This window comes from Schistosoma mansoni, assembly GCF_000237925.1.
Source record: "Schistosoma mansoni, WGS project CABG00000000 data, supercontig 0097, strain Puerto Rico, whole genome shotgun sequence".
NCBI classification, from domain to species: Eukaryota; Metazoa; Platyhelminthes; class Trematoda; order Strigeidida; family Schistosomatidae; genus Schistosoma; species Schistosoma mansoni.
In genome coordinates, this window is record NW_017386031.1 from 929388 (window position 1) to 956027 (window position 26640).

Here is a 26640-nt window from a genome sequence, read left to right on the forward strand (position 1 = left end):
CTCATGTCTATCTCCATTTCTCGGTGTAATGCGTTCTTTGGTCTTCCTCTTTACCTTTGGCCTTCAGGGCTCCATGTGAGGGCTTGTCTTATGACACAGTTGGGTGATTTCCACAATATGTGTCCTATCCACTTCCAGCGCTTCTTCCTGATTTCTTCCTCCTCTGGAATTCGGTTTGTTGCCTCCCACAGTAACTTGTTGCTGATAGTATCTGGCCAACGGATCTAAAGTATCTTGTGTAGACAACTTTTAATAAGCACCTCTATCTTCTGGATGATGGCTATCGTAGTTCTCCAGGTTTTTGCCCCATACAGTAGAACTGTCTTGACATTCGTATTAAAAATTCTGATCATGGTGTTGGTTGACAATCGTTTTGAGTTCCAGATGTTCTTCAGTTGTAAATATGCCGCTCTTGCTCACCACAGTATATTCTATATTAAATATCAATGAATGCATAGAATCCGAATATCAACTGTCATCGAATTCAAGCATTACATTCTTTCATACATATTTGTGTATTAGTTGACAATGGTGCAGTATTTAAAAAAAAAACTCTAGTAATCTGATTTACTTATTATCTAACTAAGATAGTTCTTCGAGTTCTGTGTGAACAGAGTGTACTCGAAAGGTGGCAAATCGAGTGTTCAATATCCAAGACTTTTCAGGATTGAGAGACCACCGAGTTAGGAGTAGTTTTCCTAGTTTAGCAGCAGTCTCTGTATCAGTAGTCATCAATATACACAAAGTAAAAAACCAAGATCCTCAAATGAAACACAATCATAAGTGATGGAGACACTCTACGAGAGATGGAAAGTTTCATGCAGTTGGACAGCATCATCGCTGAACACAAAAGATCTGATACAGACGATAAGATAAGGATTGGCAAAGTAAGGGTCGCATCCCTACAGTTGAATAACATATATAATTCAAAATAACTCTCAACCAACACCAAAGTCACAAACTTCAACACGATCGTCAAGACAGTTAGTTATATTGTACGGAGCTGGAAATTCAAGAACTACCACAACCATCATCAAATAAGTACACGTATTTATGAACAATTGTCCACACAACATACTCAATGTCTGTTGATCGGATAACATCAGCAACAACTTATTGTTGGAGAGAAGAAACCAGTTTCCTACTGAATAGGTAATTATGAAAAGATGATGAAAGTGGATAGGACAAGATATTGATGAGATTATCAAACTGAATTATGAGGCGAATACTAATTTGAAATCGTGAATGTAAGCGGAAGAGGGGAATGCTTAAAGCACTGCATCGGGAATTGTAAGGAGACATGAGAAGGCTGGACAGGAAGTTGAAAGAACTGTAAATGATTGTGCAGAACAGAGTTATATGGAGAATGCTTGTAGACGACATATGCTCTTCCACGAAGGGGTAACAGGAGTAAGTAATATATATATATATATATAACGTAAACCAAATCTGATTGAAATGTTTATTCTAAATCATGCATTTTTAACAGTAACGGTATAATGTAATCCAAGTTACCTCGTTGATTAAGTCCTGTATATGAATTGCAGTTTTTCTGTTGACCTTTAGGCGACTCCTCTGTTGAGATATGGAAAGAAAAATTGTAAAGTATAAATTTTGAAAAACACCATATGATACTTGATTGTTTGTCACAGTAAAATAATTGGCATATATACACACTGTGCGTGTTGCTACCTCAATATAGCCTTAATTCACAAGCATGGTAAACAAAGATGGATAGTGACTAGCAGTGGAATCCAGTTTGACGCGCGTTTCGTCTGACTGATCAGTTGCTGTCCTAAAACATCAATGGGAAGATTCAAACAAACAATACTAAGTGAATTTAAAATCTCACCCTATTGCACAAGCTAGTGGCTATCAGGACTCAGTAGCTGAGTGGATAACACAATAGTGATTGAAGCGAAAGTTACTGGGTTCGAGTCCCAGAGTGAACGTCAACAAATCTGAAATGCAGGTTCATCCATCTGACGAGCCCTAAATAGGACGAAAGGCGCGTGAAACTGAATTCCACTGCTAGCCACTAACCACCTTTGCTTACAATCGTAAATGATAGTTTGCATATCATTGCTTGATTACATTGTAAGCAGTCATATCATATAAATTCTTGAAAATATTTGAATCATTTGATATTGTTGTTCTGATAATGATCATATGCTCACTAGTGACTGGCTCTTTGAGGTTATTCCTGGAGTTCTAGTGAGAAATCGTGACCAGTGGAGCTAATCCATGTCAGGTAGAGACAGGCATCTATTTCAGTGCAATGGAAGTTGGTCGCGAAATTTAATGGATTGGTTGAGGTTAGACATCAACACCGTTGGATGCCGGTTCAGTGGTCTATCGGTTAAGTGCTCTAGCGCGAGACTGGTAGGTCCTGGGTTCGAATCTCGCTCGCGAGGCGGGATCGTGGATGCGCACTGCTGAGGAGTCCCACAATAGGAGGAAACGGCCGTTCAGTGCTTTAAGGTTTTCCCTGATGGTCTGGCTTCAATTGATTCATGATTTCAACTATATGAAAAATTACTCAAATCTCCACAAAACCCCCTTCTGATATTGTTGTGTTAATTTACAATCTTCGATGCAAATCATGATTACTGACCTTACTTAAAAGAACTGATTGTGATGTTTCGGAGGAAGTTGATAGGAAAACCCCAGTATAGAGTTCGAAGAACTTAATACTCATTAATAAAAGATGGTTTGATGTCTTTATAAATGTGATACACCCTGTCAGATTTGAGAATGAATTACTCAGCTTTACAGTTTCAGATGTAACTATAGTTCGAATAGCCTAATAGGAACGTCTGAAATTATGGAACCGGATGATTCAGGTTAAAAGCTTACACGTCACATCGATTATTTCAAGATTCTAGATATGGATTTTTGCCAACTATCATATAACACCAAAACTTCAGTCTAGGATATCCAACTCACTATTTCCAATCACCTAGTGTACGTGATGCTGATTCACTAAGTTTAGTGAATATATTAGAAGTTGATCAATAGAATAAAACGAATGGCAAGTAACAATGAACAATAAAATGCAAGTAAAACATTTTGTAAGCAAAGATGGGTAGTGACTAGCAGTGGAATCCAGTTTCACGCGCCTTTCGTCCTATTTGGGAATCGTCAGCTGGATGTACCTGCATCTCAGACATGTTGATATTCACTCTGGGACTAAAACCCAGTAACTTTGGCTTCAAATGCCATAGTGTTATCCACTCAGCTACTGAGTCCTGATAGCCACTTGCTTGTGCAATGGAGTGAAGTTTAAAATCACTTAGTATTGTTTGTTTGAATCTTCCCATTGATGTTTAGGACTGCAGCTGGTCAGTCTCTGATGAATCTCAAATAGGATGAAACGCGCGTCAAACTGGATTCCACCGCTAGCCTCTATCCATCTTTGCTTACAATGTTTGTAAATTAAGGCTATATTGATGTAATACGCACAGTATGCACATATGTCAATTAGAGGCTGACCAGTTGCAGTCCTAAAACATCATTTCATTTAGATCAGGTTAAATGTAAATAAAAGACAAAAGACTATGAAACATAAATAACACAATAGAACACATTGGTATATTTAATCTTACTTCGATAAATGGCTGACTGATTCCGATAACATCTCTTCGATGAGGATGTCTTCGAATGGTATACATCTATGTAATATAAATGAAACGGAATAACACTATTGTGAAGAAGATGAAAGAATCACATTTATATATTATGAAGGTGTAATTTGTGATATGCGCTACTTATATCCACATAAGTAGTATATGGTGATGTGCAGGCATAGAATGTATTTCAGTAGAAGATCGATAAGGAAAGAACGGGAACGAAGGGCAATTGGTGTGAAAATGCATGGATAAGAATAATCGGAGACGATGAACTGATATTTACAGAAGGGATGGTCAAGATTGAGTCCATTGGTTGATAGTTTGCAAATTAACTATTCACTGTATGGTTATCAGATTTTAGTAAGATGATTTGTTATTTGTGCCTATGGTACATTCGATAGTCCCCATCCGTGTTCTTGTATACAACAATATTATCTCTAAACAATTTATTGTATTATGGATCAATAGACAATTCATTAATTGAAAGCGTGAGCCAATTGAAACTAGACCACCAGGGAAAGCCTGGAAGCACTGAACGACCGTTTCGTCCTATTGTGGGGCTCCTCAGCAGTGCACATCCACGACCTCGAGACTGGTAGGTTCTGGGTTCGAATCCCGCGAGGAGAAATCGTGGATGCGCACCGCTGAGGAGTCCCATAATAGGACGAAACGGCCGTCCAGTGCTTCCAGGTTTTCCCTGGTGGTCTAGCTTCAATTGACTCATGATCTCGACTATGAAAATACTGAATCTCCACAAAAAACCCCTTCCGATAATTCATTTATTGTCTGTTCGATATTTCAAGCATAAAGCACTGTTTACATGATAAGACTGTAGTGACCCACTTTTATGACGAGAACGCGATTGGTATAATGGGAACAATTATGATTATAAGCGATTGTACCAGTGATTGTTTTAATGTACTTGTTTGTTTAAGTGTACCAAACACACTCTTTCTTCCGTCGCCTGTGATCTTGCACGAACTCGAGTACTCTCGGTAGTTCCGCTTGTAAACTTTGTACGTCTCAGTATTCTTTCGATACCACGAGATCGCCAAAAAATATATCTTAGTTCAACCGTCAACAATCTTCTGGTTTTTGGCCTACTCAGGGATCTAACTCGATAACTAGTACGTAATCTTCCTGTAGTGTTGATCATAGTCAATCGCGACTCGACGCTATCTACTAGACTATAAGCTTTATTCCACCAAACACTGTTGGTATGTCTAATGTTCATGATATTAATAATTAAAAAAAAATTATCACAACTACTTAAGATATGTTTTTGATTGAGATCATGAATCAATGAATGTTCGACCACCATTTAAAACTTGGGAGCACTGGATGGCTATTTCGTCCCAGTATTGGACTCTTGAGCAGTACGCATGTACAATCTCAATCGTGGGATCCGAACTCAAGACCTTTGGTCTCGTGCGCAAACACGCCAATGGTGCTCTAACATCAATCAGTTCGTTATCTCAATCAAAAAAACTTAACAATCTCCACAACATCATACTGTGACTTACGATATCTTCTTTCGATATAATCCATTGTAAGTATTAATTCTATAATATTGACGGATGAAAGATTTAAACAAATACCATACATAAGTTATATTCAGCATTAAGGCGTGGGTATGTTATTCCACAAATACATTACTACTAAGAGAATAATGTACGTCTATGTCGATACATATCCACGTGGAAATCATAGCTACAACGAATAGGTTGTCTGACGAGTTAAGACAGTTATCAGAATGTATTGAATTTATGTATGATTGAGATCATAAATCAATGAATGTTAGAACACCATTGAAAACATAGAATCACTGAATGGCCGTTTCACCCAAATATGGGACTCCTAAGGAGTGTGCATCCACTATCCCTCCCGTGGAATTTAAACCAAGGACCTTCAGGTCTCGTGCCCTAACGAATAATCTCTATACCGCTGAGCCTTCATCCAACAGTGTTAATATCCAACTTCAACAAATCCAAATCATTCCGCGACCATCTTCCATTGTCTGAAGTAGATACTTATCTCTCCCCCATCACGGATCAGCTCCACTGGTAACGGCTTCTCACTTAACCCCGAGAACCTAATTACTAGTGAGCATATGGGGTTGTGGAGATTGTTGAGTTTTTGATTGAGATCATGAATCAATGAATGTTAGAACACCATTGAAAGCATGAAGTCACTGATCGACTGTTTCATATTAGTATAGAACTTCTGAGCAGTGCACATCCACTATCTCGCGTGTGGAATTTGAAACAAGGTCCTTGAGGTCTCATGCGCTAGCGAATAACCTCTACACCGCTGAGCCTTCATCCAACAGTAATAATATCCAACTTCAACAAATCTACATAATTCCTTGACCATCTTCCATTCTCGCAAGTAGATACCTATCTCTCCCCAACACGGGTTAGCTCCACTGGTAACGGGGGGGGGTTGTGGAGACTGTCGAGCTTTTGATTAAGATCATGGATAGTAATCATAATAATAAGGTTACTTAGGTCATATCAACATTCTATAATGATTATCTTTGAACATACCATGCATTTGTTTAGCACGATTTTCATATTTCAAACGTTTTTCGGTACATTTCACATCTAAAATACAAAAAAATGTTTATAGTTCCTATGAAAATCATACATTGATTAATCGATTTCGATTTCACCGAAAGTTTTTCATTGATTCCATCTATAAATAAATAACAAAAAATGATGAAAAGTAAAAAAATCAATTTTTTTTGATATTGTTACTATGTCATTCAAATATTTTAAAAAAAGCGCGCGCGCAAAAGAGAGAGAATGAACAAAAACGAAGGTTGATTGAAAATTGATTTTGATCATTGAGTGGTGATCAATGTTATATATGTCAGATCCTTTTCAGTGTAGATTGAATCCTATCCTATGTTGATTGGAGGTAGTTAACAGGAAATTCTAAACGTAGGTTTCATGATACTTGGCATTCATCTGTAATGTGTTCCTGTAGTCTTAAGGGAACTGATGCTTTCTGACGGATTCGATTCCGTGTCACACAGCTTTATTGTCAAAGATGTGACCACTGAATTGTCAGGTCCGTGACTGATCTCCTGTATGAGTGAGATGTATTTAGAATCGATTGATCATTGGGTGATGATCAATGTCATTTATGTCAGATCCTTCTTGGTATAGATAGAATCTTATCAATCGATTTGCAATGTGGACACTAGTCTATATAACTCGACTTTGTGTGAACTATGTTGGGATAATATGGTGGTTGGAGGTAGTCACCAGGAAATTCTGAACCTAGGTTTCATGATACTTGACACTCATCAGTAATGTGTACTTGTAATCTTAAGGGAACTGATGCTCTGTGACAGATTCGATTCCGTGTTACATAGCTTCATTTTCAGAGATGTTACCACTGAACGGTCCGAACCGTGACTGGTTTCCTGTATGACTAAGATGTATTTACAACTGATTGATCATTAGGTGGTGACCAATGTCATCTATGTCAGATCCTTCTTAGTATAGATAGAATCTTATCAATCAATTTGTAATGTGGTCACTAGTCAAGATGACGACGTTCTGTGAACTTTGTTGGAACGAGCAAAGATGGACAGTGACTAGTAGTGGAATCCACGACGCTCGTTTCGTCCTATTTGAGACTCGTCAGCTGGATGTACCTGCATCTCAGAGTTGATGTTCATGTTGAGATAATATGCTGGTTGAAGATAGTCAGCAAAAAAACCTGAACGTAGGTTTCATGTTTCTTGGCACTCATCGGCAAACTTGATTCAGTATAATAATATGGATTCATTTCATTTCATTAGGTTCTCAATAACTGGTTATAACTTGAAGTGTTTCAAAATTAATATTATTACAAATATTGACCTAGTTATAAATATGAAGGTGAATAAGAGATGAATATATATGTGTGTTACGTCTGGCCGATTGTGAACGCTATATTTACTTCCCTAAGCTAGTTCCGTACCCCCGAACTAGAACTATACACCGCGACTTGAAGACTAGAGAAAAGGCACAAAGTACGTGGGAAGCGCTTTACTACAGGATTCATTTATGTACAGAAAATACAGGGATTTTATAGTAATTAAGAGACCTTGAGTTTCCATAGTAGCAGTGTGTTAAACAGCCAATCAGGATCTCGTTATTTTAGTAGCATAGCTTCTAATTAATCGCTGATTGGTTGGGGCTCTTTATGAGCCTTTGGAGGCTCTGTTAGAGTTCTCTGGAAGCCGATCTAACAATGTGTATTATTGATGTAACCTGAACAGCATCATCGATGAACAAGAAGGATCTGATACAGATGTTAAGATAAGGATTGGCAAAGTAAGGGTCACATCCCCAACAGCTGGACAACTCAAAACGACTCTCAACCAACATCAAAGTCACAATCTTCAAGACAGTTAGTTATATTGTACTGAGCTGGAAATTCAAGAACTACCACAACCATCATCAAATAAGTACACGTATTTATGAACAATTGTCCACACAACATACTCAATGTCTGTTGATCGGATAACATCAGCAACAACTTCTTATGGGAAAGAAGAAACCAGTTTCCAACTGAATAGGTAATTGTGAAAAGATGATGGAAATGGATAGGACAAGATATTGATGAGATTATCAAACTGAATTATGAGGCGAATACTAATTTGAAATCGTGAATGTAAGCGGAAGAGGGGAATGCTTAAAGCACTGCATCGGGAATTGTAAGGAGACATGAGAAGGCTGGACAGGAAGTTGAAAGAACTGTAAATGATTGTGCAGGACAGAACTGAATGGAGAAGGCATGTGGACGGCCTATGCTCTTCCACGAAGGGGTAACAGGAGTAAGTAAGTAAAAGTAATCTCAAAACATCTTGATACAAGACATCAAGTTACCTGCTTACTTACGCCTGTTACTCCCAGTGGAGCATGGGCAAACGACCAGCATTCTCCAACCCACTCTGTCCTGGGCCTTCTTTTCTAGTTCTATCCAGTTCTTGTTCATTCTTCTCATGTCTGTCTCTATTTCTCGGCGTAATGTGTTCTTTGGTCTTCCTCTTTACCTTTGGCCTTCAGGGTTCCATGTGAGGGCTTGTCTTGTGACACAATTGGGTGATTTCCTCAAAGTGTGTCCTATCCACTTTCAGCGCTGCTTTCTGATTTCTTTATCCACTGGAATTCAGTTTGTTGCCTCCTACAGTAGGTTGTTGCTGATAGTGTCTGGCCAACGGATCTAAAGTATCTTGCGTAGGCAACTGTTAATAAACACTTGTATCTTCTGGATAATGGCTATCGTAGTTCTCCACGTCTCCACCCCATACAGTAGAACTGTCTTGACATTTGTATTGAAAATTCTGATCTTGGTGTTGATTGACAATTGTTTTGAGTTCCAGATGTTTTCCAATTTTAAAACGAACTCGCTAAAAAAACGCTAACCAGAAAGACATCAAGTGGATACACCAAATTCTTTGACAGTAATTCATAAACAATCGTATCTAAATCTTTTGAAACCTAAAAAGTTCATTCCCTATTGTCTTTACTTATGTTTCTTTCATAAATTCAACGTTAACTTACCTATCAATACTTTAATTCGTTCAACAGTAGCTCTCAAATTCTGTTCATCTGTCTTTAAAGTTTCTACGATTACGTAATAAAGAAAAAAATATTTATAAGGTAATAATCAGAAGAGGCTTTGTGGAAATCATGAGTCCATTGAAGCAGGACCACTATGGAAAACGTGAGAGCTCAGTGGTCTAGTGGTTTAGCGCTTGGCGCGAGACTAGTAGGTCCTGAGTTCGAATCTTGCGAGGCGGGATCGTAGATGCGCACTGCTGAGGAGTCCCATAATGGGACGAGACGGCCATCCAGTGCTTCCAGGTTTTCCCTGGTGGTCTAGCTTCAATTGACTCATGATTTCAACTATAAAAGGTAATAAATATCGACTTTATATTGAGCTTCTGACTAAGAGTTTATAGAGAAAAAAACTATTGAATACATCCTTTTATTTATTTCATCCATTCACAAATACATTGTTATATACATATATCTCTTGTTCTCAATTACTTGTTGTTATGATAACAGAACCGTAATGTATTTACTATCAACGTTTACAGACTATAGCAATAATCCCATAACATACTTCATCAATGAGGGTGGGGAGAGTCAGCTCTCCCTCTCGAAATGCTCTCACATGGTCATATGTATATACGAATGTCCTACTCACTGCCTGTTCGTGACGGGGGTGTTGTTTACAAAATTGAGAGGACAAAAAGCGAATGTTCATCACTCTAACTGGGTTTGTGGATACAGAGAGTCCACCTAGAGGAGTTGGAAAACCCTGATTCCAAACCAATGGTGTACTTGGTCTTCAGTATTCTGAGGGAACATAAGGGCGTATGAACCAATTACTGGTCACTGGCTATCATGGGATTACATCTCTTGACATTGCTCCAGTATTTTGCGGATTAGACCTAAAGTTAAAGGCTTGGGAAGTGGACCTTTTGAAAACCATCTGTTTCGATCTGGGTACCCGGGCAGTATCACAGTCAAACAAACAAATAAATCTATTGAATACAAATATGTAAAAGTTTGATTATGTAAATATTTCTAAATAATAATTTACGTTTGTATTTATCCAGTTCTTCTAATAGCTCAAGCTTTTTTTGATATGCGACTATAAAAACAGAAATCAATTACCAATATTTTAACAACAGTTAATAAGTAGTTATGAATTGATTTGAACATATTAATTTCGCACCGTGATCAAACATTTGGACTACTTGTTCCTTCCATCTACATATTTTAACAAGTTATCTAATTTTGGAAGGGGTTTTATAGATAATATAGTGACTTTAATAATTGAGATCATGAATCAATTGAAGATAGACCACCATGAAAAACCTGGATGTACTGGACGACCGTTTCGTCAAATTGTGAAATTGTGGATGCGCACTGTTGAGGAGTCCCACAATAAGACAAAACGGCCGTCCAATGCTTCCAAGTTTTCCTTGGTGGTCTAGCTTCAATTGATTCATGATTTCAACAATTAAAATTATCTAATTTTGTTTGTTTTAATATATCATCATGTCTATAAATCGCATAACCTATTCAGGTGCGTTTTTAAAAAGTTCACAACCTTTTATTGTACAAGTAACAAAAAGGCCGAATCAAAGATATCGTGGTTACTGACAAGCAATATGAAGTGAAAAGAATGTACATTATTCAGATATCGATTGACTGAACTACTATCATTCTTTTAGTTACTATGTATACAACCAAAATGTAAGAATTGACAGGTAAAGATGTTTTCTTAACAATGGTCATTTAAGAATTAGATAGACATATATCATAGATTCAGTCAGTAATTTTACTCATTAAGAAAAAAGGTTATACGGGTCAGAAATGTATAATGTTACTGAACAATTTGGAGAGACTATAATTTATGGACGAACCAATCACAGGTCTCAGATTATGGCGCGAAGTTCACTCATCCATTTGGATAAATAGAGTTTTGGCAATATAGCTGATGTCATTTCGTGATGGATACCCTACATTTAATTCCTTACCCCCCAAACATCAACTATAAATCATAATCCATATTATTCATACAGATTTATAACCCCCATTTGGTCCTGGTTATTAGGTAAACACACATCCAAGGTCAATTTAGCGTTGCTCTAAGGTTTTCTATAAATTATCATCTCATCAACGACATTTTTTTAAAACAATACATAAACATAAGCAAAGATAGATAATGTCTAGCATTGGAATCCAAGACATGAGTTTTGTCTTATTTAGGACTTATAAAGCTTGTGACTTTAAGCAATATCGAGGCAGTTCGTATAAGATGTACATATGCAAACAAGAGACTGATCAATTGCAGTCCTATATAACAATGGTGCAATACAAGTAAACACTAAGTGAAATACATGAACATTTTTAAAAAATACACTGAATTAGACGACTACCATGATAGAGAATACCTGACATGATACAATTAGAATGTATTATCTACCATTCATCACATATATATGGAACTGTATCTTGTATACAATAGTATAAAACATTAATTAGACAGTATATATTTGTTAAAATGTATTTACGTAAATCCGAGAACGAATTCTCATATTGGGTTGCTTGAATAAGTCCCAACAACAGGTTTATATGACATAAATATGAGAGCCACATTTTCAATGATACCTTATTGTACATTATTCTGTATTTATATTATTAGAAAATAATGATGATTGGTTAAATCAAAGTGATTGAAAATAACTGATTTGTATTCGTTGAATAAGAAGTAAGATGTCTATAGTATCAATGACCAATATGGATGGTGCATACATATATAGATATCTGTACTCAATTTATCTTATATCTCAGTAGAATTAGTTACATCAAGTATAATTTAGAGACTAATTAGTTGCTACAGGAATGAGTTGAAAAAGTGGTAATAATCATCAGAAGAGGTTTTTGTGGAGATTAGGTATTTTCATAGTTGAAAGCGTGAGTCAATTGAAGCTAGACTATCATGGATTGGTTGGAGTTAGACATAAACACCACCGGATGCCGGCTCAGTGGTCTATCGGTTAAGTGCTCCTGCGAGAAACTGGTAGGTTCTGGGTTCGAATCTCGCGAGTGCAGGATCGTGGACGCGCACTGCTGAGGAGCCCCATAATAGGGCGAAACGGCCATCCAGTGCTTCCAGGTTTTCCCTGGTGGTCTAGCCTCAATTGACTCTCGCTTTCAACTATGAAAAAGTGGTAATTATCTACTATTAGTGTTGTGATTGTTGAATGTTATGACTATGAAGGTTGTTGGGTTTCATTGGAATTATAAACGGATCAAAGTTAAAACACTATCATGTACTCACTAGTGATTAAGTTTGAAAGAGAATTCTTATGGTTCATTAAGGAATCCATGACCAATGGAGTACATCCTTGTCGGATATGGGACAATAACCTACTGAAGTCAATGGTAGATGGTCGTGCATTATCGTGGATTAGTTGATGTTAGACATGAACACTGTTGGATGTTGGTTCAGTGGTTTAGCGGTTAAACGTTCGTCCACCAGCTCGATGGTCGTAGGATTGATTCCAGTGTGCAGGATCGTGGGTGAGTACTGTCAAGAGTTCCCATACTACGATGAAACGGCCGTCTAGTGATACAAATTTTGTTCGAATGTTTATGTTTCAATCATGATGAATATTATTTACGATAAAGTTATTGAAATTCATGCTGATCAGTGAATTATTTATTCAGATAATTGAAAATTTAAAACTCGATGGTTTATAATAGTATTAGTTGGATTAGACATAGACTCATTTGTTGATGACAAATCTATACGACAAACATCAGTGACAACTTGATCCCATTGAGGCAAAATGATGGTTCTGAGTGTCAGTGAGTTGAAAAGAAACCTCACAGATTGACCTCTCCCATTTACTTACACATAGATCGGAATTACACAATGTTTGTTATTATTCATGTGGAAAAACAGAGTAGCGCATCGACAATAGGAAAAAACACATTATCAAAAAGATTTGAATGTGAGATATACCAGTATATCCCTTAGTGTTTGTAACATCAATCAACTATGCTTTCGTGCAAAATACATATTGTCACTACTTACTTCATTCGAAGAAATAACATTGATAAGCGATAGTGTCTGAGTGCACAGTGATAGTCATATTATTCTATTGTTAAATCAAGCACGTGCAAACTGATGACCATGAAGTGAATAGACACGATAACATATCATCTGCTTCAGTACTTACGTCAGTAGAATGTTGTCTAACTGTAAAGGATGATATCATCTTCTTAGAGTTGCAAAACTATGAAGATAGGACAAACCTATTTTGTAATTAGTTTTTCATACTATTTTCATTTAATTCATTAATTCTTATAGTTTTTACATTTACAAAGTGACCGTAAAATAGTTGAGATCGTGAATCAAATGAAGATAGACCACTATGGAAAATCTGGAAGCACTAGACTGCGATTTCGTCCTACTGCCGGACTCCTCAGCAGCGCACATCTACTATCTCGTCTAGTAAAATTTGAACTCAAGACCTATAAGTTTTGCGCGCGAGTGCACGAAATTGAGTGACACATCCACTAATGTCTTCAATGAGTTACTGATAGGTCTTGGATTCGAATCTCGCGAAGCGAGATCGTGGATGCGCACTGCTGAGGAGTCCCACATTAGGATAGGTCTTGGATTCGAATCTCGCGAAGCGAGATCGTGGATGCGCACTGCTGAGGAGTCCCACATTAGGATGAAACGGCCGTCCGGTATATTTAATCTATTCATACATTAATGTTTGGATGTAATAACTTTATCATTATTTTTTAATTGAGATATTCTTGGTCCAACATGAATCATCTTGTCTTGTTGTTGTCTAGTGTTTCACATTGTTTTGTGAGTAGACGTATTATTATTCTTAATAGTAGTAATATATGATGTTTTCATGCACTAACGATTCTTTTAAACTTAATGACTGCTTCATTTTGAATTCCAAATACTTCTTGATTAAATTGCATTATTTCTAGGATTCCTAGTTTATACTCTAATTCAAATACCCCAACTTATCACATAGTAGTAGCAGTATTATTATTATTATTATTAGTAGTAGTAGTAGTGTAGTAGTAGTCATAGTAATAGTAGTCGTAGTGGTATTGGTAGTAGTATTAGTAGTAGTGTTAGTAGTCGTAGTCGTCGTATTAGTAGTGGCAGTAGTAATAGTAAGAGTAGTGGAAGTAGTAGTACCAGTAGTAGTAGCCGTATTAGTAGTGGTAGTAGTAATAATAGTAGTAGTCGTATTAGTAGTAATAGTCGTAGTCGTATTATTATTACTAGTGGTAGTAGTAGTCGTAGTAGTGGAAGTGATAGTAGTGGTAGTAGTAGTAGGAGGAGTAGCGGTAGTAGTAGTAGTAATAGTAGTAGTAGGAGCGGTAGTAGTGATAATAGTAGTAATAGTCGTATTGGTAGCATTGTTAGTAGTAGGAGTGGTAATAGTAGTAGTAGTAGTAGTAGTGGTAGTAGTAATAGTAGTAGTAGTAGTAGTATTAGTAGTAGTAGTGACAGTAGTAGTAGTGGTAAGGTCGTACTGGAAGTAGTAGTAGTAGTATCAGAAGACTGATCATGATGTTCTCAATCTTTATTTATCATCAAACTCTACTGAAACTATTTCATTATTTTTTTACGATATTTACTGTCTGTAAACTTTCGTACTTAATGAACTAAAACTCTTATGTAGAATTTGATCTTTTCTCTCCGTTTTTTGTTTTGTGTTTTCAAACACCCATATTGATAAGACAGTCTAAAACTGAAAGTAACTCATTAGGGATTCTTTGATCTTTTATCAATATCATTAGTCTGATATTCTATGTATCTATTAAGAACTTGGTAGTCTACTGTAAGGTAATGATAAGGTGATTTATTCTATGAATCATAAAAAAAGTTTTCTTCAAATGTCTATAATGATGAGACAATCCTAAAACTGAATGTAACTCATTAGGGATTCTTTGATCTTTTGTTTTGTCAATATAATTTGGTATTTTATTAAAAGGTGAATAGATAAGGTGATCTATCTAAATAAGGGTATAAGAATAGTTTGATTAATCTTAAACTATAATGGAACAGAATTTTATCATTTTAATTATTGAATTGATGTCAAACAAAAGAAAAAAGAAGAGAATAATGACCGAGTATATGAGGCAATGTTAAGATGGTTCTACTGTATGAGGCGGAACTACAAAAGCCATCATCCAGAAGATACAGGTATTTACTAACAGTTGTCTACGCAAAATACTTCAGATCCGTTGGCCAGATACTATCAGCAACAAGTTACTGTGGGGGGGGGCAAAAAACCAAATTCCAGCGGAGGAAGAAATCAGGAAGAAGCGCTGGAAGTGGATAGGACAAATGTTGAGGAAGTTACCTAACTGCGTCACAAGACAAGCCTTCACATGGAATCCTGAAGGTCAAAGGAGAAGAGGAAGACCAAAAAATACATTAGGCCGAGAAATGGAGACAGACATGAGAAGAATGAACAAAAGTGGGATAGAACTAGAAAGGAAGGCCCAGGACAGAGTGTGTTGGAGAATGGTGGTCGGCGGCCTATGCTCGATTGGAAGTAACAGGCGTAAGTAATATCAAACAGTGCTGAAAGTAATCAGTTAGGAATTGTTGTTTAAATGAAAATTTTAATGAGAAATCTTTTTAACATTCATTTGGCATAGAATATAGATTGGATGAAATGTTTTTATTTATAGTCATATTAAAAGTTAGATCAGTAACCTGATAGTTTTTTATTGTAAGGATTGATTGTTATCGGTATTTGGTTTTTCAGTGTTCTTTAGTAATTTCTTTCACGAGGTAAAGTTGCTATGTCCATTCTTTCTTACTGATTGGGTTCTGTAGTTAACCAAGAGGGTTTCGAGTAAAATTATAAAATAGGGCTAATCACTAGATGGATCCTAGACAAGCTAGATACGATCGTCGTTTAATATAACATACAGCAACTTCCTTGATTGTAAGTAAGAATTCAACAAAGTTGATAGAAAAACTTCATGGGATTTTTTTCAACTATATGACACACCTAAGGTGATCACCACTATCATACATAACTCTGTCGAGGGACTGAATTGTAAAGCGGTGCATAGAAGGCCGTTTACAAATGTTCTTCTAGTGATGGATGGTGTCAGATAAAGCTATCTGCTTGCATCAGTCATCATTCTTCCAGCTGTTGACTGGATAAAGAAGATCAGCAGAACTCAGGAACAACACAGTATAAAAAGGACAGATTGAATTCAGATGGATAATTTGGTATTTGGGAATGACTTAGATCTTCTGTCAAAAACACACCAACAAGTGTGGACGAAAGCAGCTAGTAAAGAATCAGCCTCCTTAGTACAAGGTCTCACCATCCACAGGGCAGGGAGAAGATCCTAAAGTACAATTCGAGAGACACCAGACAAACCACACTTGATAGAGCGAAACTATCGAAGAGTTAAAAACATGTAAGCATTTGGGCAGCATTATTGACAAACGGAGTAGACCTGTTTCAGATGTTAAGACCCGAATCAAGAAGTCAAGGGCGGAATTCCTGTAACAGAAGAACATCAGAAACCCGACAAAACTTTCGTTCAACACCAAAGTCAGAATTTTCAATGCCAACGTTAAAACTGTACGGTGCTGAGATCCAGAAAACTACCACAATCTTTGTCAAAAATTGCAGGTAGTTGTAGATAGGTTTTACGCTAAATGTTTCAGTTCCATCACCCAAAAGCCATCAAAATATATCTTGGCCTAGTAGACAGAAGTTGAGGACTTAATTGATAAGGACTCTGACGGTTGATAGATGTGGTATTTATACTAACTGATGATTCTTTCGTATTTGACTGTGCGTTTAATACGAATTACAAATATAGCGGGTTTATTTGTGCTCATCTAGCTCTATCTGTCTTAAATTGCATTGCTTCAGGAATTCTCAGTTAGCATATCAATTAGAATGTTTATAATTGTCATAATAGGACATACTTTACGGAAAAATTTAAAATGGATCGCAAAGCAAGCTTTAAATACAAACCTGTGGATATTGTAATAACTGACGATTCCTTGATACTTGATTGGGAGCTAATTCCAAACTCCAAATATAGTACGTTCTGTAGTCTTCATTTAGTTCTACTTGTCTTAAGTTGGATTACTCTGGGAATCCTTAGTGAATCGATTCGAATACGTTTAATTACCGTAAAATCCCAAAGGTCATAGGGAGATATGCAGAGTGAAAGATACATTGCTCTCGCAATCGCAAGCAGACATGAATATCACGATCACTACTTGTGAATAACAAAGAAAGACAAGAACAGAATTATTTTGAGATCCCTACATTTGCTCATAGAGCGGTAAGTGGCTCAGGGCGATAAGCAATTAAATTCTCAGTTTCTGATGTGATTGAGCGATATCATGTCGAGACGTGCGACGTGTAGAACCGCTAAATTATGAATTCCACTGAGACATGAGGGATAACAGTTTTGAGATGTAAAACAATGAGGATCAAGAAGTACCTTATTCTATCATACAGTTTTGCTCATGCTTAGAAAATCAAATGAGTATATATTTATAATCAACTTGGTATCGGAAAGAATAATCAAAATGTCTGTCCAAAAGGTTTTGTTCGACAGTTTTGTTATCTCTTGTTTTTCGCCCAGTCTAATGTTATAATTTTCAGTCAGGACTTGCGAAAATATTTTAGATTTCTTATTCCTAGCAGAAACCATCCTAGATAGCAGAGCTGGTATTCATAGAATTTGTCCCTTAGTCCTACGACCTAAGTTGTGGATTGACCCTATACTTGTTCGAAAAGCTTTTGATTCCTTTTATGTGGAGGAGACCCTGTAGTGGCAGTGGTTTCTAATCACTCTATCCTTTAAACTTAACACACGATAACTGAGATTAACAACAACCGTTTAACACTCGTAGAAAGCCAAGAGAGGTATGCACAGGATTACCGGATCAAGGCTGTTTGGCTCGCACATCCAGCCGTGATCACCCTATGTGGCCTCTTGCTTTTATATTGAACATATTATTCCACTCCTGGCTCATACATATTCTTGAGAAGACCTTAGAAGTAATCGCTGATTGTCACAACTGGAGGAATCAGTATAGACTGTGATGTGGTTTCCACAGATCTTGTAGAATAGATGATCACATAACAGCAAGTTCACAATTCTGAACTGAGTCTATCATTCTGGTATCATAGCTAAATATACTAGTGCTAAACTGGTCACAAATCCTACTGTCCTATAACGCTGTGAGTTTATAAATATTAGTGAATTTATGTTCTGAATATTGTCAGAGAGAGTTTAACAGTCGAAGCGTCCTAATCATCTCCGCATAAAGTTGAATATGATGCAGCCTTTGGTTGCATCCTCCTGGTAGCTGTAATTGATATTCAGGCTTTCTGTGGTTATTGTTCCATCATAGCGCTCTGTGTAAACAGTTGAGAAGGAACTATTTTCTTCAACATAACTTTTTTGCGTTCCGTTGGTCTAAACGTTCAAAACATGACACTTCGATGAAGAAACTGTATCAATTTCTCAACATCAAGTGAGAGCTTTGATTAAAATTTCTTGGTAAAATATTCCACCTACACCAGACTTCCAATTTTACCTGTAAAAGGCATAGTGTGCCTAACTTAAGCTAGAATCTTCTTTTTCCATTTGTGTTTCTAGCATCGAGAAAATTATGTAGGATAACCTCCTTGATAGTATCCCTCACTATCACCCAATGTTTGTTAATTGTTAGCCTTCACCACTTCCACGGCCTTGTGATGTGTTGAGGATGTATAGTAAAAGCCACATGGTCTGTCTTGCTGAAGCAAAGGTAGGAAGCATTCTCGTCAGTTAAACTATCACGCTTGTGATTACATTAACGATGACTTTTTCATGATCACTACTTCCTATCGGTGCTTGAACATGAACATATTTTCTGCAAGAAGCTGACCATTCTAAAGAAATTAGTCTAATTTTGAAGGTTCTTCATTCTTGCTCCATCTTGTGGCATCACTCGCGTGTTCAGACAGACCTTAGCTACTAATGACAATGTGAATAGAAGATCATAAAACCACAATGTATGGGTTTTATTCTGTTGGCTGAGCCTTGAAGACAGAGCGTTCAATTCTATGGCAAGAAAGATCTGGTTGAACCCAAAGAGTGATAATTGTTACAGTATCTGGATTACCATGTACTTCTGGATGTTAAAATATGTGTAGGCCCGATATATTACTCCGACGAAGTACTTTGTTCTGTTGGTATTGAAGCAAAATCAGCTTGATTTGGTGACTTCAGTTAATTCACTACTGTGTGTTGTTACAGTTCTGAAGTGCCGGTTAACACATAGCGCAACTCTCCCTCCTCTTTCGTATGTACTACCATATCGGAAATATGTCATGCCTTGAAGACTCATTCCTAAATCCATGATGTTGGACGTGAGCCATGTTTCAGTAAGAAAAATGGTCTTCGGATCTAACCAAAGGGATATGTCTATAATCTCTTCCGATTCGTCTCTTAATTCTCTTGTGTTGCCATATGAGCTCTTCATGGTTTGCTTCACCATTTGATATTACTCATAGAAGTATTTGTCTTCGGAGTTAGAAATTGATTGTTGTTTAAAGTGGACTAATCAGTTCTGTGGGAACTGGTCACTGTAAGGTTTTTGACGGTAAAGCATGTTCTACTAGTGGAATCGTGAACTCCATGTCCTGTATCGTGTATTGTTGATCGAGGTCGTCTGACACAAAGCTGCTTTGTATTCAGGTTTTCTGGTGTTGACTTACCGACCTGCTCCGGTCCTTTCAATATCTGAAGTGGCCATTCTTCAAATTTAATCAGGCTTGAAGAGTCTTTGATAGGTCCTCTTGATTTCTGAAGTTCACAGTAATAAGACGCGGAGATTTGATGGTCGTGAGGTGTACCGAACGAAGTAGTCTACAAACCAGCTAATGTAGTAGTGTGAGGGTTAGGGCTTCTTCATAGTCGACTTCACTGTTGCTTATCATGTCTGCTAGCTTCGCTCGGAAAATAACGCTCCAATGTAGGTACCTTATTAACCATCAGAGCGGTTGGTTCTTCAGTGTTCGTTTGTGATCTTGTAACAAAATCTCTTACAGCAATAGTTCTTACTGTCTCAATTAGCTGCTCTCTTCCTAACTGCTTTAACTGAAATATGCGCAGATCCATTAGCCCGCATACAAAAGAATTGTGGAAATATTACTTCACTTAAAGTTGCTTGTTGGCACGGTCAGTGGTAACGTTGCAATTTCCATAGTCTTTAAGTCTTTATTGTAGTGTTGTGGTGTGTGTTACTGATATCCACATAAGTAGTATATGGTGATAGTCGGGCACTGAATGTATTTTAGTAGAAGATCGATAAGGATAGAACAGGAACGGCACGCAATGGGTACGAAAATGCATGAACAATTATAATCGGAGACTATAGACAGATATCTGCAGAAGAAATAGTCAAATTGAGACAATTGATTGTTATTTTGCAAACTAACAATTCACTATATGGTTCACATATTTTAATGAGATACTCTGTAATGTTGTGCTAAAATACATGCGATTGTCCCCATTCGTATTCTTGTTCACTAGAGTGTGACCTAGATTCACAGAATAATCTATTATCATTATTTTCCTCAAAGCCTTCATCGTGTGTACTTCCTCATTAATTCGTCTCACAATCAGCATTTTAGTCTGTTGATAACAAACGGATCGCTAGACCAAAACATTAGAAATAAGTCACTAAGTGTCACACTTTTACCCAGATTCCTATTTCTTGTAAGCAAAAAAGGCAAGAGATAAGGAAGCGTCCTAAAATACACGTTATGCAGCCTTTTGGAGAAAGGGACACAATATAAATAATTGCATCTCATAATCGCCGCTAATTGAAACCAGTGACTTAGTATTTCAATGTAATTTCTGTAGTGATTTGGTCAACGGTTTTTGTATGTATTCTCGCAATCTGGAAAGATTATAGCAATGAAACTAGCAAATGAGAAACGTCAGATTCCAATGAAAATAATAGAATCGATCCTCAGCATACGCACAAATTTTTCAATATATACTCAATCAAACACTGAACCATGTGGCCAGAACACGAACCCACACGCCCATAAAATTACGGACTTTTGCAAATGTCTCCTCATAGTACTGGACAGTTAGGAGGCCTGTTGCAACCAAACGTTAATTGTCTAAATATGATAACAGGTAGTCAGACTTTGATAAAGCACATAATACCTTTATAATCGAAGTACGGCAGCCCAGTCACATCGGAAGTCAGGAACGAGAAAGTTCAAAAATATATTCAGAAAGTTGCCGTTATGTGAAGAGGCGTCTGGTCTGAGCTGGCTAATAATTGAAAGGGATGAGTAGCACTGCGTACCCATTAGTGATCTGGTGAGATTGCGTGATCGGTCTCTTTCAGCTAGGTGTGTCCGATAAAACTTTTGAGGTTAGCACCAATATTGGGCATCAATAGTGGGCTAATTATAGTTCTAGGACGTGGCCAGCTAGAATTTTAAGCCCAAACGGGTTTGTCTTTGGTAAACATTCTTTTGATGGCTTGCTATAGTCAACAGCATCTGACTGTATTTCCCCAATATAAGAGACCATAGGGTACAACGTAACAATAAATGTTTGATGACAGTTTTTTTGGTCAAATTCTTCTCCGGTTTTTATATTTTACAGCCGTGTTGAAAAAGAAAAAACAGGAATTGTAGGTACATGTCGAAATACACTCGCATGGGCACGAAACGTGCGAAAATAGAAAAAAACTGGTATACACACATAGATAACATGAAACGCAGTGAAGCACTTTGCACAATCGTGTTTTTGGATTAATTTTTTGAAAACATGTATAAACAAATATGAACATACTAGAAAAAGACATTTTTGGTTATAACACAATATAAACAAAAGAGGTAAAACAAAATTTTATACACTGTCCTACGTACAGTAATAATTTAGGTTTCTGGAAGCCTTACCTTTCTTCCATAGCGCGTTGTTTTCAGTCAGTCGTTGTATACCAGCGAAGTGTCTTCATTATTGTTGATTACCGAGAGTAGTATCGTATGTGTGAGGCTCGTGTCGTTCAAATGTACTGGTGTAAAGTCAACATTTGTAGGGTCTCCCGAATGCGCGGCTTTAAGACGGTCAACGCTGATAAAAGTATTGTGTTTTATTCTGTAACAAGTGCACGAATAATTGGCCTATTATTTGCAATGAAGTAAACCATTCAATTTTATGATAATAGGTCCAATAAGCACAAATGACGCTGTAGATGGGTTATCGAAACTTTCGAATTAAGTTATAACTCATTTTATCCTGTGCAAAGAAATGTTGGGGTTGATAATGAGAGAAATCTAGACATATTAATAAACTGTTTCCAGTCATCCAAATATTGTATTTATCGACATTTTTCGAAGTATTAGTTACCTCCAGCGTACACAGGGAGATAGAGGTTTCCACAGTAAACTATAGTGATATGTGTATGGCACAAAATATGCAAAACTGTAGTTGGTAGCCATGTTGTTTGGCTTTTTACAATAATTTACAAGAAAATGAAATGTTTATGCATTCCTAAAATAAACAGTAAAAACGAGATTATCGTTAGTTTCGTTTTTAACGATGACATAATATATAGGTTTATCATGAAGGAGTTGAAAGGGTTGTTGGTATGCCATTTCCAGTGATCGTCATAATTAATCGCGATGTACGAGAACGTGTGTACTTCGTCAAAGAGGCAGGATAAGCGAAGAAATCACTCGACTGAGGCAGCGCAGAAACATATTCAACTGAGCGCATTGAAATAGTAAACCTGCTAGTGTATGAGTCCAGGTCCATATTCGTTGAAGAAGATGAAGAATTCACGAATTTTCCTGGAAGTCAAGGTGTTGTTCCATAAAGGAGTGGAGCTGCCGTATATCGAACGTCAGTTTTCACTCCATTATGAATACCGAGTAACACGAGTGAGAGCGTCAGTCTACGGTGATATGTTTGCAGTTGAGAATGAGACTGTTGGTGTAATCGTTCTTCTAGCCCCTTAGCTTGTGGGCGGCTGTTCGGAATCTTGTGATTTATAGCAGTGTTGTGAGATTATGGGAAAGTCCGAATTCGAACTGGCGTCAACAGTTTGCATCAATATTTGGAAGACATCAGTAGCTTGCTATTCATCGATCAATAAAGGCGTCATTTTTTCATCGGTTATTTTTTTGATAGGTACTGTTACTGGCCACCGTGTGAAATGGCACATACGTTAAGACGTAGGAGTATCCATTCAAATCTGATAAAGGTCTTACCAAATCAAGACGAACATGTTCAAAACGAGCGTCGAGAGTTTTGAATGACACGAAGTGTAACGACCGAAATACCAGTACTTGCCTTGAACGCAGAACTGACCATTCGAAACCTACCTAATTAGGCTGGACTACATTCATTTGTATGGCGTACGAAGCGTTTTCGAGTGACTCGAATCAAATTATATCAAAACACGAACTCTGTGCTCAATTTAAACGTTTCTAATTTGAGAAACAGAGGAGATTATATCAAAAGTAGAAAACACCTCGGACATTACAGCCTGTGCTATACGGTCGAGAGTTTTTCTAACACAAACTTACGTGCTTAAAACAAAAGGAATGGTTAACAAACATTAGTTCGACAGAAGGGATCAATAAGGATATTCCGAACAACGTGGGATCAGATATCTATCTTCAGGCATCACATAAATCTTTCCAGACAGGGAGTCGATGGTTCACAGTCATTCACTGAATCCCCCCATGACTGTGAGCTTAGCCAAACACAACCTTATTGTCAATTGTCTGTCAACATACATCAGAAAAAATAAGTAATGAAATGTAAGTCTTTCACCAAAGTGACGTAATGAAAGCTCAGACGAGAAAGGCTGACGAACATAAAGTTTTGTTAGGAAAGACCTGAACTAAAGGTCAAAATACAAAACGGAGAGAAGAAACAAATACATGACAATATCGTCCATTGAAATGTTCCGGATGAATTTTCAGTGCATTCTTTTCGGCCACCAAAATCCTTACAGCTACGTGAATACACCTCTAAATTCATCCAGTCATGGCTGGTCTAGTTAAATTCTCCATACCAATGAGTAACACAAAACTTAAACAGTATGACTGAACCCCCATAAACCTAAAGTATAATCAGCAGTCATGGGCCTCCCTCCAGAAGATTAAGCTTTTGCACCTCCCCTATACTCTTTCCTTTACACCAAGACCAATACATTACGTTTGGCAACATCTAATTCACCATGTGCTAGACAGACTGCATTTGAGGTCATGTCTTGATGATGACAGCACATAGTGGCTACATGGATCACATACCTTTTGAACCATGCTACTGATTTAACCAGATTTATCTAATTCAAGCCGTATAACAGGACTGGACATAAGATAAGTATTACTGTTCCTGAATTGATCGTGTGAGCTCTTTTAATTTCAACATTTTCCATGTCGTTTGCCAAAACAGCTTCAGTTTTTCTGCGAAATTCTTATTCCTTGAGAACGATGGGCCTTAAATCCAGGTTTTTTATTCTTATTCCTTCCGCATTTCTCAAGACATCCAGTGGGCGAGCAGTTGAACGAGACGAAGGATCTACAACTACATTTTTCGCTCCAGAAATATGTAGCATATCTAAAGCAAAATAAAACAATGTAGTCCAGTTGTTGAGGCTTTCGAAGGGGGGAAACTTTCTGAAGGTGAGCTTCAAGACAAGTGGTTTGCGGTCGGTGAAAAGAGTGAATTTTTGGCTTTCGACAGAGTGTTGAAAGTGCCGTACAACACAATACATAGCTGTGAGTTCCCTACTGAAAGTACCATACCTCGGTTCGGTGTCTATGAAAGGTTGTCAGGTGTGGTTTACTCATTGTGTTAAGACTCATGCGATTGCCGAGTCGGGTTCTTCAACTGCAATACTAGTGGGATGCTTGGGTGTCCTGGTGTGCAAGCAGTGTTGCTTCGGCGATAAGTTCCTTAACTATGATGAATATTTTTTTCGCGATATTGTTCGAATTAATAGATTTCGTATTTCCACAAAGTTGATCGGTACCATAAGAGACGCCCTATTCGGTATGGACCGTCGATGTAAACATAACAAGCCTTTTAACTTACATAATTGCTTGATCATGGTCGGTTCTGGGTAGACCAGAATGGTTGTCTCTTTGCTTTTCAGGGACCGGATACCTTGAGCACCAATTGTGTGTCCGAGGAAATCTAAGGAGTCAGTTTCTATTCGGCATTTCCGAATGTTTATGGTAATGCCAAGCCTTTGAAGTCGTTCGAAAACAAGGCCCCGATGCTGGAGATGAGATTATCTGTCTGGACTTGCAATGAAGCAGTCATCAACATGCGCTTGTACGAAGCTGAGACCTCGGAAAACGTCACCTATGAACTTTCGGAAGGTCTGAGCAGCATTTCTTAAACCGAAAGGCATGCTTAAAAACTCATAGAGACCGAAAGGAATGATGATATTGGTTTTAGGGATGTCGTCAGAAGTCATGGGAATTCGGTTATATGCTTTAACCAAGTCGATTTTCGAAAAGAGAGTTGTACCCTTCAAAATAGCTGTCAAATCGTGAATTTGGGGCAACGGTAAGGATCAGAAATTGTTTTCGCATTCAATAATCGATAGTCACCAGTTGGGTGCCAGTCGTTGCTGTCGTTTTTAGGGACCACATGCAAGGGAGATGCTCATGGGCTGCCTGATGGCCGAATCAATCCGAAGTCTATCACTTGTTCTTATTTGTTTCTATCCAATCTCAGCTTTTCGGGAGCTAGTCATCGCGCTTTCGGGAATACAGGTGATTCTGTAGTCATGATATGATGTGCAACATTGCTGCTTACACATGGCAATGTCGATTGCGAAATGTATATCTCAGGATATTTATTGAGTATTTGTTGGTAGTATGGATCGATCGTGTGTTTTACTGTGACTGGGGATAATCTATAACCGGAAAAAGAAGTTGCACAAACAGATAAATTAGTGTTTTCATTTATTAGCCCCGTTTATGCGTGTCGACGAGTAGATTACGGTGTTGTAGGAGGTCTATACCAATAATTGGCATAGAAACATCTGCAACAACGAAGATCCAGTGGATGGTTTCGCGTAAGCCCACATCAAGACACACATATCTCATACTGCATGTGGAGATCGGTTTCCAATTTGTCGCCTGTAAGTTGAAAACTGCTTTTTTCAGCCGGTCGATAGGATTCGCTGGAAGAAAGCTGAATTCTGCTCTGGTGCCAACGAGATAGCACACTTTTGTAGTCAAATCTATGATGTATAAACGGAAGATATGTTTGCTGGCTATGGTTGGTGTAAATGTGTGCCAACTGGAAAGTTTTTTCACCGAGGTTTTTCACGTCGGTCTGTTTTAGAGTTCAGAAAATTCTGAGGTTTTCTACAATTTCGGGAGGATTTTCCGTATTGATTATGA

The 26640-nt window shown here is 37.6% G+C and overlaps 1 protein-coding gene across 1 annotated transcript; it reads right to left on the reverse strand.

Moving 5' to 3' along the window:
• Positions 1-1462: 1462 nt before the first annotated feature.
• Smp_128030 (hypothetical protein) lies at positions 1463-20359 on the reverse strand (the record flags this gene model as incomplete). The annotated part of the gene is made up of 5 exons (XM_018790464.1): positions 1463-1575; positions 6176-6232; positions 6276-6323; positions 19957-20044; positions 20222-20359. 5 exons carry the CDS (start codon positions 20357-20359, stop codon positions 1463-1465), a joined length of 444 nt encoding a protein of 147 aa, XP_018646278.1.
• Between the last annotated feature and the right edge of the window lie 6281 nt (positions 20360-26640).